The following is an 11990-nucleotide window of genomic DNA, read 5'->3' on the forward strand; positions in this document are numbered from 1 at the left end:
TCTCAGTCCAAAAGAGCGTCTTCATGAGCTCTTAAAAAGGAGATTACTTCAGGACTTTTTCCTTTTAGAGAAGGGCTGAAGGTCAGGTGAGGGTGCTTAATTTGATTAAACAGTGATAGAGTTTCTGAGTGTGCGTAGGAGGATATGAGTCAGAGAGCTTCGGTTAAAAAGCAGAGTCATAACAATGGCTGCCTGGGTCTCACCCAAGCCCCCAGGAAGTGCTCTGGACTCTGAGGAAAATATTCGTTGTGTCCAAACGGCGGTACTACAATTTCCTTATCAGTACGTGACGTCACTGGGCCCAGATAGACTTTTTCCCCCCATTGACTAACATTGGGAAAGAGACGTCTGTAAATCAGCGGATAATTGTTTTTTAACTAAATAATCTACCCAGTATGAACTATGATGTAGCCCTTATTCGAATCATTAGGTCCTTAAAGTTGTAAAATGCACTAAAAGCCAAATCTAGATATATTTTCTATCTCCATTCATTCTACTGAGCAGAGAGTGGGAGCTCTGGGGGCGGGGCTTAAAGGGTGCATGCTCTGTGAGCGCACATACGGGTTCTTCTGCTCCGACAGCCAGGCATGCTGGGTAATCTGTGACGTTTCACTCTCAAAAATATCTGGCCATTTTGTCCTCATGCGCCAATGAGCAGCTCTCAAAGGAAAGAACGAGACCCCGCCTCCCACGCTGTATCCAGTTCTTATTAAACATCCATGGGTCTCACCAGTCTGGACGTCGATGACCATTTGATGTCCTCCCCTCATCCCGGGCCTGTTGTCGTCTCCGTCACCTGCAGAGAGAAGAGGAAGGAGGAGGTGGAGCATGAGGAAGATGAGGAAGAATGATAATGTAGAAGAGGTGGAGTGAGCAGAGGACAGGAGGGAGTTTTAGCTACAAGGCCACTGAGACGTCACATGCGGAAATGTGATTGGGAGTATTTCCCCACTTGAGTAGATGGTCTCACTCGTCATGTCGTCTCGGTTGATTTCTTGGGTACCTTTGTTACATTTGGGGATGATCTGACTCCACCGGGGCTTGTACTCCTGCTGGCTGATGTACTGGTTAAACAGCCCGTCTAGAAAAAGGAGAAAAAGATAATCAAATAAACCAAAATGTACAGTTAATGCAAGCAGAAACTGATACGATGATATTTTATTGTGAGGTCAAGTCTGAAATGTTTCTTGCATCACAGCAGCTCCATTTGCAACATCAAACAAGGACAGACATCAAGATACGATACAAGAACATTTAACATAATCACTGAAGAACTTAGTTCATCAGAACTCTTTAGTTCTGATGAACTAACACACCGGAATAAGTCCCTGAGGGAGGATTAGGCAAATGGAGACGCTGACGTCACTTCTTCTTCTTCTGCTTGGCTTTACTGGCAGGCCACAATCAACTTCACGGCGTATACTGCCGCCCGAAGTCCCCGGCCGGAAGTCCCCGGAGTTGGGGACTGGCTTCAGTAGAAGCTGCTGAGACTCCCAGCAGCTTCTACTGAAGCCTTCCGAGTAAATCGCCAGAACGCCGACACCTCCTCATCTCCACCGCTCCCATGTTTTATTTTGTGTTGCCATAAATTAGTCTCTCTCCGTTGGTGCGCTGGGCTAATGCTAATGCTGCTAATGCTAATGCGAGGAAAATAAAATGGCGGCTTCACAAAACGTTTTGGGAGTTTTACGGGGCGTGGTTTGCAATCCGCCCAGCCAATCAGAAATGGGAACCTTTTTCTCCCCGCTCTCTAGCAGGGACTGAAAAGGAGGTGAAAGGTTCTCATGAACTAAGTTCTAGTTCCGGATTGTTTTGGTGTGAACGCACATTTTTGGAACTATACTGCGAAAAGTACTCCGGTGTGAAAGCGCCTTATGGTATTATGTTAGGCTGATTCTGCTTCTCAAAAAAGGGCTGAACTGCAATCTTTTAGCTTGAGATGTTCCACTGGTGGAGCTTTTTTATTTTAAAGCAGTAGATGAACACGTGTAGCATGTAGTATTGCACAACTGTACAACAGTCAGAATCACAGATGTAAAAAACAGGAGAAGAATTTGTCTACTCGCCCCGAAACACCTAAGGCGGCGGAAAAATGAATTCTTTGTGTTGGAGCCATACAAAGATTTATGTTATTTAGTAATTAAACATTTATGTATATTTAATTACTCAATACTTATCGTTATAATTTGAGTTTAAGTCATTCTTAATGCTTATTTAGAAGGCAGTTCAGGGCACCTGGAAAGGCGAGGTGAATCCATTGTTTTTTATGTATTGTATTTTTGAGATACAATAAAATAAATGCACAGAAGATATTGTTGCCTGGACACTGAACATTTTTCCTGCGTAAGATTTGCTTACTGGTGCCCAAGCAGCTGTTTTATTTGAGTAAAATTGTCTTGTTATTTCTTTATTTCGCAAAAAAGTAATCTTGACTCCATCAGGTGTTACCTCCCACAGCTTTGTCGATGAGCTCCTCACAATCGTCGAAGTCTCCCTGCAGCACCAGGCGGTCGTGCAGGTAAGTTAGCATCGGATGCTCCAGCTCTATCCGGGTCTTCTTCTGCAGCGACTCAAAGGCCTCGGTGTAGTTATGCTGTCGGAAATGCTTCAGGCAAAGGCGGATGGCTTCCTGTTCTCTGTACTGCGAGGGAACAATGGAGAGGAAACACATTAATGCAGATATAGAAAGAACGACCAGAGACTCAAAGGGTTTAGCAACAGACTCCCTTGAAATGTTTAAAAGCTCATTACAAATCTATCTTTTTAATATGGATTTTAATTTGGGTCAGCTTTACTTCAAGGGAATTTCATTAGGATCACTGTTGATGTTTTACCTTGTTCTGTATTTATTTTAATATTGTTATGTTTTCTGTCTTTGTGCTATACAAATAAAGTGTATTATTATTTGCATGGAGAAGTTCACTCAGAGGTGACAAGACATACATTTAAACTCAGGCGACACTAAATGACATTACAAGCTTTTACTTCTTCTTTATCGAGTATATCCTGATTTAAAAATGCTACGTTTGTTTTTAGGTTAACAGGATAATATTAATGCTGAGACTTGTGTGGTGTCGCGCTTCTTCTTCTCAGTTATTAACGTGGTGAGTATAATGTCATTATTACCACGAGGAAGGAGGGACAATACTTTAAAAATAATCAAATATATCCATTAAGACAGCACTGATGAATTTAAGAAGTGTGGCTATTTTTTATTTTGCTAAATGAAAAGAACAGACTTCCTATTCAGTAAATAAGGGATCAAAAAATACACTATACAAAGCCTAAAAAATTGTAAATCAGTGTCAATAAAACCTCTTTAATTATCACCGTTAAGCTTTTTGTTGGATGTGGGATTTAAAAAAAACAAAAACAAAGATTTATTGGCTTAATAAATTACATCAAGCAATGGGATTGAAAATGGAAATTGTTAAACATGACAGGTTAAATGACTTTGTCCCATTAATGTGTTACTGCGGAGTCTTTGTGTGACTTTCATTAACACTGCCTGGTTTAGGTGGGAATTCTGCTACAATTAAAATGTTGAAAAACTTGACAAATCCAATGTTTTCACACGAGTTTGATGAAAGGAAACTGTGTGATTGCATCAGATGGTAAAAGTACACACATCCTTTACTCAAGTAGAAGTACAGTGTTTAAAAATACTCTGGTAAAAGTAGAAGTACTGACTAAACTTCTTGACTCAAGTAAAAGTAAAGAGGCTTTGAAATGTACTTCAGTAAAAAGTACCCATAGCTAGCAGCTGTTTTAAAGAGTACCTGACCTCCCTTTATATTAATAGAACAATAATGTCATTGTTAGCTAATGAATGTTTCCATGCTGAACAACGGCAACATGACAACGTTTCCATTGGTCCCTCTTCTTTAGAGAAGACCAGGAAATGATGGATACACGGATCGTGTTCAAATCAATAGGCACGCAATGACTCTAAAGAATAATGATCACGCATCAAACACACATTCAGACTAAAGGAACCAGCTGTTTGGAAAATGAGAGAAGTAGAAAGTACAAGTATTTGAGTTCAACATGTAAGAAGTAGAAAGTACAGGTATTTGGGTTCAACATGTAAGAAGTAGAAAGTACAGGTATTTGAGTTCAACATGTAAGAAGTAGAAAGTACAGGTATTTGGGTTCAACATGTAAGAAGTAGAAAGTACAGGTATTTGTGTTCAACATGTGAGAAGTAGAAAGTACAGGTATTTGAGTTCAACATGTAAGAAGTAGAAAGTACAGGTATTTGAGTTCAACATGTAAGAAGTAGAAAGTACAGGTATTTGTGTTCAACATGTGAGAAGTAGAAAGTACAGGTATTTGGGTTCAACATGTGAGAAGTAGAAAGTACAAGTATTTGAGTTCAACATGTAAGAAGTAGAACGTACAGGTATTTGGGTTCAACATGTGAGAAGTAGAAAGTACAGGTATTTGGGTTCAACATGTGAGAAGTAGAAAGTACAGGTATTGAGTTCAACATGTAAGAAGTAGAAAGTACAGGTATTTGAGTTCAACATGTAAGAAGTAGAAAGTACAGGTATTTGGGTTCAACATGTAAGAAGTAGAAAGTACAGGTATTTGAGTTCAACATGTAAGAAGTAGAAAGTACAGGTATTTGTGTTCAGCATGTAAGAAGTAGAAAGTACAGGTATTTGGGTTCAACATGTAAGAAGTAGAAAGTACAGGTATTTGTGTTCAACATGTAAGAAGTAGAAAGTACAGGTATTTGAGTTCAACATGTAAGAAGTAGAAAGTACAGGTATTTGTGTTCAGCATGTAAGAAGTAGAAAGTACAGGTATTTGAGTTCAACATGTAAGAAGTAGAAAGTACAGGTATTTGAGTTCAACATGTAAGAAGTAGAAAGTACAGGTATTTGTGTTCAACATGTAAGAAGTAGAAAGTACAGGTATTTGTGTTCAACATGTAAGAAGTAGAAAGTACAGGTATTTGAGTTCAACATGTGAGAAGTAGAAAGTACAGGTATTTGAGTTCAACATGAAAGAAGTAGAAAGTACAGGTATTTGTGTTCAACATGTAAGAAGTAGAAAGTACAGGTATTTGAGTTCAACATGTAAGAAGTAGAAAGTACAGGTATTTGGGTTCAACATGTAAGAAGTAGAAAGTTCAGGTATTTGAGTTCAACATGAAAGAAGTAGAAAGTACAGGTATTTGAGTTCAACATGAAAGAAGTAGAAAGTACAGGTATTTGGGTTCAACATGTAAGAAGTAGAAAGTTCAGGTATTTGAGTTCAACATGAAAGAAGTAGAAAGTACAGGTATTTGAGTTCAACATGTGAGAAGTAGAAAGTACAGGTATTTGTGTTCAACATGTAAGAAGTAGAAAGTACAGGTATTTGAGTTCAACATGAAAGAAGTAGAAAGTACAGGTATTTGAGTTCAAAATGTAAGAAGTAGAAAGTACAGGTATTTGAGTTCAACATGAAAGAAGTAGAAAGTACAGGTATTTGAGTTCAACATGTAAGAAGTAAAAGTAAAAAGTCGTCAGAAAAATAAGTAGTGGAGTAAAGCACTGATATCAGAAACATGTACTTAAGTACAGTAACGAAGTATTTGTACTCCACTACTTCCCACCTCTGTATTGCATCCTTCGTAATCCTGCTCAAGGACATTTGTGTTGTTCAGGGAGAGCTCGGAGGTAGCTTTTCTTATTACGTTTGTTTCTCTTGCCACCTGATTCATTCATCCAATTACAGAATCCCGCCTAGGGCTGAATCTTTAATCCACGTCTCTAACCTCGAGGCTATCGTCGTTTTCTCACCTTGCTGTACCAGTTGAGGCAGGGCTGCACCACGTCAGGATCTTCAATACCGTGCAGCTCAATGTACCAGATGCTGAAATTAAAACTGGGACCCCAAGACATCAGAGGCACTGTGAGCAAGAGAAGAAGAAGTGTCAAAATAGAGACATATTCACCATGTATGAGACCAATAGAAACCACGTCTGCTCTCACCTATTTTGACAAATCTGCAGGGAAACATCTGCTCATCAATCTTGTGCTTTAAGGTGAATGTTTCCTTATTGTAGTCATTCTTAAGGCCACTGGAACAGAAAGAATAAAATAATCGAAACATGCAGCTTTTTACTGGGATGCTATGCCGTATGTTATAGCAATCCAGATATACAACTAATATATGTCTTAACTATCAGGTATAAACACAGCTGGTAGATGCTTTGAAAGCAGCATTTAGCAGCATGTACTTAAATAGGGCTGCTCGATTATGGCAAAAATCATAATCTCGATTATTTGTGTCAATAATTGATATCACGATTATTAAAAACGATTATCCATTTACTTTGAAAACATCAAATTATTTGAACAGTATGTTTTTAACAGTTGATTACTCTGAACTTTAAGTATAATTGAACTGAAAAACCAATAAAAGTAATAATAATAACAAAAAAATAATCGTTTTATTTCGATTACGTTGTTTTCGTAATCGTTGCAAGCCATAATTGCGATTAAAATACGATTAATTGAGCAGCCCTGCTTACAAATCAGATAGACAAAGAATAGCTTAGTCATTTCGAAATGCTTTCCTACGAAACAGCTCTTCCAGGAATGTGTGATCCTGTAATCACAAGTACGTTGATAAAAGTATTACAGTACATTTTGGATTGCTTAAAGTATTTCCAGAACATACAAACTGCAGTCTTTACTCTTCTCTCCGGTCCATCTACAGCAGGTGGGGCCCGTCCATTATGTTTCATAAACCAATATTTTAAAAGTCATTACAGGCTAATGTGAGAGAGAATCAATATTAGCCTTTTTCCCCATTGTTGTCCATCCCACATCTGAACTCTACTCCGCTATCAAACAGCGTGTACAGAAGGCTGATGTCTTTCCAGTCACGTATACAAATGGTCCAGTTTGAATATTAGTAGGACAATTCAAAGCAGAAGCAATGCTTAAATCGGTCATCATGTCATTAAGTTCCTGCAATGGAAAATGGCTATAAAAAGGTCAATATTGGTGCTGATAACAATCCGGTGGTTTCAGATATGCTATTAGACAAGGTCAATACATTAAAACTAGACAGCAATGATTCAACTTCTTTGCAGATGTATTACTGCTTAGGTTGTCTATTACATCAACAAGTTTCAATCTACTCCACTTTCTCTCCCACAAAAAGGTTCAAATGGCTCTAATTTTCACACCGAAGCAGCTTAAATTCTGTGTAACAATGACACACAAACACAGTTGTACTTACGCAAGCATTGACACCTCACCTGGACAAAAGCTCTGTCATGTTTTCTTCACTCATCCCACCAAACACTTTAAACTTCTTCAAGTTGCACACGTGAGTCTTCTCATATTTTCCAAAAGTGATGCTCTGAACAATTGCCGGCCTTTCCAATTTCAGGATTAAAAACTGCAGGAAAAGAGAGAGAAAGGAGGGAGAAGATATGAAGTCAATCCGACTACAGCAGGGTCAATCTACTGCGTCAGGTAAGTGGCAAATCATATGCAGTCTATGAGGCGAATCCACATGTCAGCGGTGCTCTAACAAGCCAGGACATCCAGTGATAAATCAACAGTGGCAATTAGACCAGAACGAGAGGAGAGCCCATTGATAAACGCTCACTGGTAGCAGGCATTTAACAAAGCACATGATTTCACATTCTCTCATTAAAGACATAGATATTCGATCCACTCAATTCCTGCTGAGTCTTTTCACATGAATTTCACTGTCCACCTTTTTAATCATTAGAAACTCTCCTGCCAGGCTTTGATCTGGTTCTTTGGGCCCAGTTTGTCACGATTCAACATGTGATGGTAGAGCCTGATCTCACATTAAAACTCCATTTGTCTGTAACAAAATATGTACAGATCCTTTTAACTGGTTAACCATTGTTTCGAAAGGCTTAATTTCCTTTTGCAATACCAGACAACCTTCAGATGTAACCTCTGCCAGACACAACACTACTGAAGAGTTCAAGAGACGTTATGGTAAAACTACTTTTTTGCTGTATGAAGAATGCAGACAAACTTGCGTACTAATGAGCAACTCATCAATTACATAATAAAACATATTACTAAATACTTTGTTTCCTCCAAAAAATTATTTAATTACACCATTTAAATGACGGTCCCAGAGGCACACTGATTGATGACATTATTTAGCCAATTATCAGAAAACGACATAGCGATAACTAATTTGATGTCTTAAAATTGCCTTTCCTCTTGCATCATCAAGTCTAGTGTCACATACAGTACGGTGCTGTTTCTATCTTACAAGATCACTTTGAATATACAGCATCAACTCTGATCTTTGTCGTCATACAATTTGAATTGAGTTATCAGCCCATGTCAACTTATGGCGCGTTTCCACTGCAGGCCTCGCTCGGCCTCGCTCGGTTTGGTTAGGCCTTATTAGGCCCGGCTCACTTTAATGCTGCGTTTCCATTACAGTTTAGGAACTGGGGCAGTTACTATAGTAACGCAGTGTAGGCGGAGCCGTGACGTCATCTTCAATGAGAGCCCCAGAAAAACAACACAGCCGTTAGCTGTTAGCACTCAGAGCTCACAGCTCCTCATATCTGTTCAGAAACTAGACAAAAGTTAAACAAGTACAAACCACAGACTGCCTGTGTCATGGAGAATACAGTCGCTGGTTTATGTATGTCTGTAGGCCGTTGTTGTGAGTGTGGACGGTCGGAGCATATATAACGTTAGCTTAGCCAAGCTACATTTAGAAAACACGCATTTTAAAAGGGTTTTTCGCCTGCCGTCTGTCTGCAGACTTGTCAAAGCATTAATTCATGGTTTTTACTAACCGGTATCAGTATGTTGTTACTTCGGCATCATTTTGAAACGTGTATTACAATTAATTCACGGTCAAATATGTTCATCTTGTTGTAGTTGTAGCCCCCTTGCCAGCGATTCTCTCGAGTTTAGCATACTCAGCCTGGTTGTTCCTGGCCCTAGAACCACGATTTAGTCGGGCCAGAAAAAAGGTGAAAAAGTAGCCCCGGGCCAAAACTAGGCCAAGTGGAAACGCAACCAAAAACGGGCCCCGCACGGCTCGGCACGCTTAAAGCGAGCTACCCGCTGCAGTGGAAACGCGCCATTAAATCAAACACATTTCCTAAAAAAGTCAAGGCTGAGTAAGGTCGACTCGGGGCCAACTTGGCCAGACCTGAGCTTCTTAAGAAACTGATATCAACCACCTACAATATAAACAAACATGGCTCCCTAAGTTGGACAATGTGTTCTTAATGCACACGTCTAGCTTCACCTGGCAGAGAGGGGTCAATTGAATAAGAGAGAGTTTGTGTAAATAGCAGACGACCTACCTGTGGAGGGTAGTTGCTCTCAGACGACCACCTGGAAGACTGATCATTAGGTTTGTCCACCAAGATATTCCTAAGAAACCACCAAAGAGAAGTGAAGAGTGTTTTCATTCCTGTCCCAGTTATGATCTAGGAATCACATTTCATTTTGGGGCAGAAAGGGAGGATGTAGGTGTGTTTGTATTGACTTTCAGTAACTATAAAGGAAGTTATATAAATACTACTTATGCAGGCCTGATATAACGTCAGTATAAGCTAGCACACCGTTGATGTTAACTAGCTGCTCCATAGGTTTTCCCTCTCCATAACCATGAACAACAGCCACCTTGCACATCTGTGATTTATATACCATCATATGTCTCTGCTCTTGTAGTATAACTCTATAAGTACATTGCTGCAGTACTTTGGTCTATTATAGAACATTTTAATTGTCCAGAATACATTATATTGTGTTTTCTTTGTGGTATTTTGTGTCTTTTCTACTGTGGATATCTTAATATTTGCAGTTTATTTTATATGGTATTATGATTATACTTTATTCCACCTTTTAAAAATACTTTAATGCACTGCTGTTGTAACACAATAATTTCACAATTTGTTATCAATAAAGTATCCATCTGTCCGTCTGTCTGTCTGTCCATCTGTCTGTCTGTCCGTCTGTCTGTCTGTCTGTCTGTCTGTCTGTCTGTCTGTCCGTCCGTCCGTCTGTCCGTCTGTCTGTCTGTCTGTCCGTCTGTCTGTCTGTCCGTCTGTCTGTCTGTCCGTCTGTCTGTCTGTCCGTCTGTCTGTCTGTCCGTCTGTCTGTCTGTCCGTCTGTCGTCCGTCCGTCCGTCTGTCCGTCTGTCTGTCCGTCCGTCCGTCTGTCCGTCTGTCTGTCTGTCTGTCCGTCTGTCTGTCTGTCCGTCTGTCTGTCTGTCCGTCTGTCTGTCCGTCCCTGTCTGTCTGTCTGTCCGTCTGTCTGTCTGTCTAGATCAAATTAACATCAGCTAAAGCTAGCCTGTATCTGATTGAGTGCTGAACCAGTAACATATATATACATATACATACATACATATATACATATAAATATATATATATATATATATATATATATATATACACATACACATATATACATATACATATAGATACATATAAACATATATATATACATACACATATACATATACACACATATATACACATATACATATATATACACATATTCATATATACACATATATACATATATAAACATACATATACATATATATACATATATATATATACACATATATATACATTACATTACATTACATTGCATTTAGCTGACGCTTTTATCCAAAGCGACTTACAATAAGTGCGTTCGTCCAACAAAAATACATACATATACATACATATATATACATACACACACATTTTCATTTTAAATTTAGTATCTAATAATTGTGTTTTGTTTAACTGCCAGTAATCCTTGACACATGTCTGATTGGTCCCATATTGACATGCTGAACCAGCAACAGGCACATGATGTTAAACTATGCGGGACATCACATATACATGTTAACATTTTGAGTGTTTATCTGTTAATATCATCTTTAAAATGTGACCTTTCAATGTATAACACAATGTGCCTTTAGCCGGTAAACAAAGTCATTAGCTGTTGATGCTAAAGCAAAGCTATATTTGTTTAGATAGCTAGTTAATGCTAACTAACTGCTAGCTCATGAGCTAACGTGGACGCTCGTTTTTGACATACTATGGTGCCGCACTGAACATAGCTTAACCAAACTTATAAAAACATGGGTGTTTAGACAATAAACTAATGTTGGCTAAGCCTTTTAGGGTGAAGCTGTGAAGAAACTGCTGAATAAGTGGCAAGAAATGCTCCAAAACAAGCTATAATCGAGTAAATTGACGTAAACAAAGCACCCTGGCAGTTCAAAAGAGACAAACTCCTATTAATTGAATGATGTAATTGACAGTGATGAATACTTATACATTCAAACAGAGCTAAAGTGAACATATAACCCATTATAATCTACTGTTTACAACAAACTGGCGGTAGATTATCAATACTAAACGCCCCTACTGATGCTAAAAATGCTAATGCTAGTTAGCTCAGACGGCAGACGAGCTAGGCCGGTCGGGCCCTGCTGGAACAAACAATGGTGCATTGAAGCGATACAAATACCACTTTTGACCACAAAATGATGTGCATACGCCGGGGCCAACTAGCCTGTTTATTACTCACTCTGGTAAATATGTAGAGGAGTAAGAGCTCCATTTAAAAACGCCGAAAGTGAGGACGCTCTCTGGAACCACAGCCATCTTGTTGCAGAAAATAACAAGCAGACAGCGCGAGGCAAGAAGCGGGCACTGACAGCTCTTAAAGAGACAGTACACCCTGTTTGATGTTGTTGTTGTTGTTGTTGTTGTTGTTGTTGTTGTTGTTGTTGTTGTTTCACCTTTATTTATTCAAGAACATATATGAATATCATATATATTGTATAGGAAAAAATCGGATTAGATATTTGTTAAATACACAATTACTTTTGATAGCCTTTTGATTTACTTATTGGTTAAAACAAATCATAATTAGGTTTGGAGTCGGCCCATTTTTTTTTAGAAACATGAATTTTCCCTAAATATAAAATGAACTGTACAACAACAAAAAAACATCTGC

General features: G+C 38.8%; 1 protein-coding gene across 1 annotated transcript; it reads right to left on the bottom strand.

Annotated features, from left to right (window-relative positions):
* Positions 1 to 730: 730 nt before the first annotated feature.
* Positions 731 to 11671, bottom strand: LOC117557621 (muskelin-like; the record flags this gene model as incomplete). Its single annotated transcript, XM_034233521.1, is given in 8 exon segments — positions 731 to 796; positions 971 to 1081; positions 2449 to 2641; positions 5793 to 5902; positions 5985 to 6073; positions 7262 to 7404; positions 9329 to 9398; positions 11559 to 11671. Coding segments are annotated over 8 exon segments (859 nt in total), but the record flags the coding sequence as incomplete, so codon positions are not given.
* Positions 11672 to 11990: the final 319 nt, after the last annotated feature.

Source organism: Gymnodraco acuticeps, unplaced genomic scaffold (genome assembly GCF_902827175.1).
Source record: "Gymnodraco acuticeps unplaced genomic scaffold, fGymAcu1.1, whole genome shotgun sequence".
Classification (NCBI taxonomy): Eukaryota; Metazoa; Chordata; class Actinopteri; order Perciformes; family Bathydraconidae; genus Gymnodraco; species Gymnodraco acuticeps.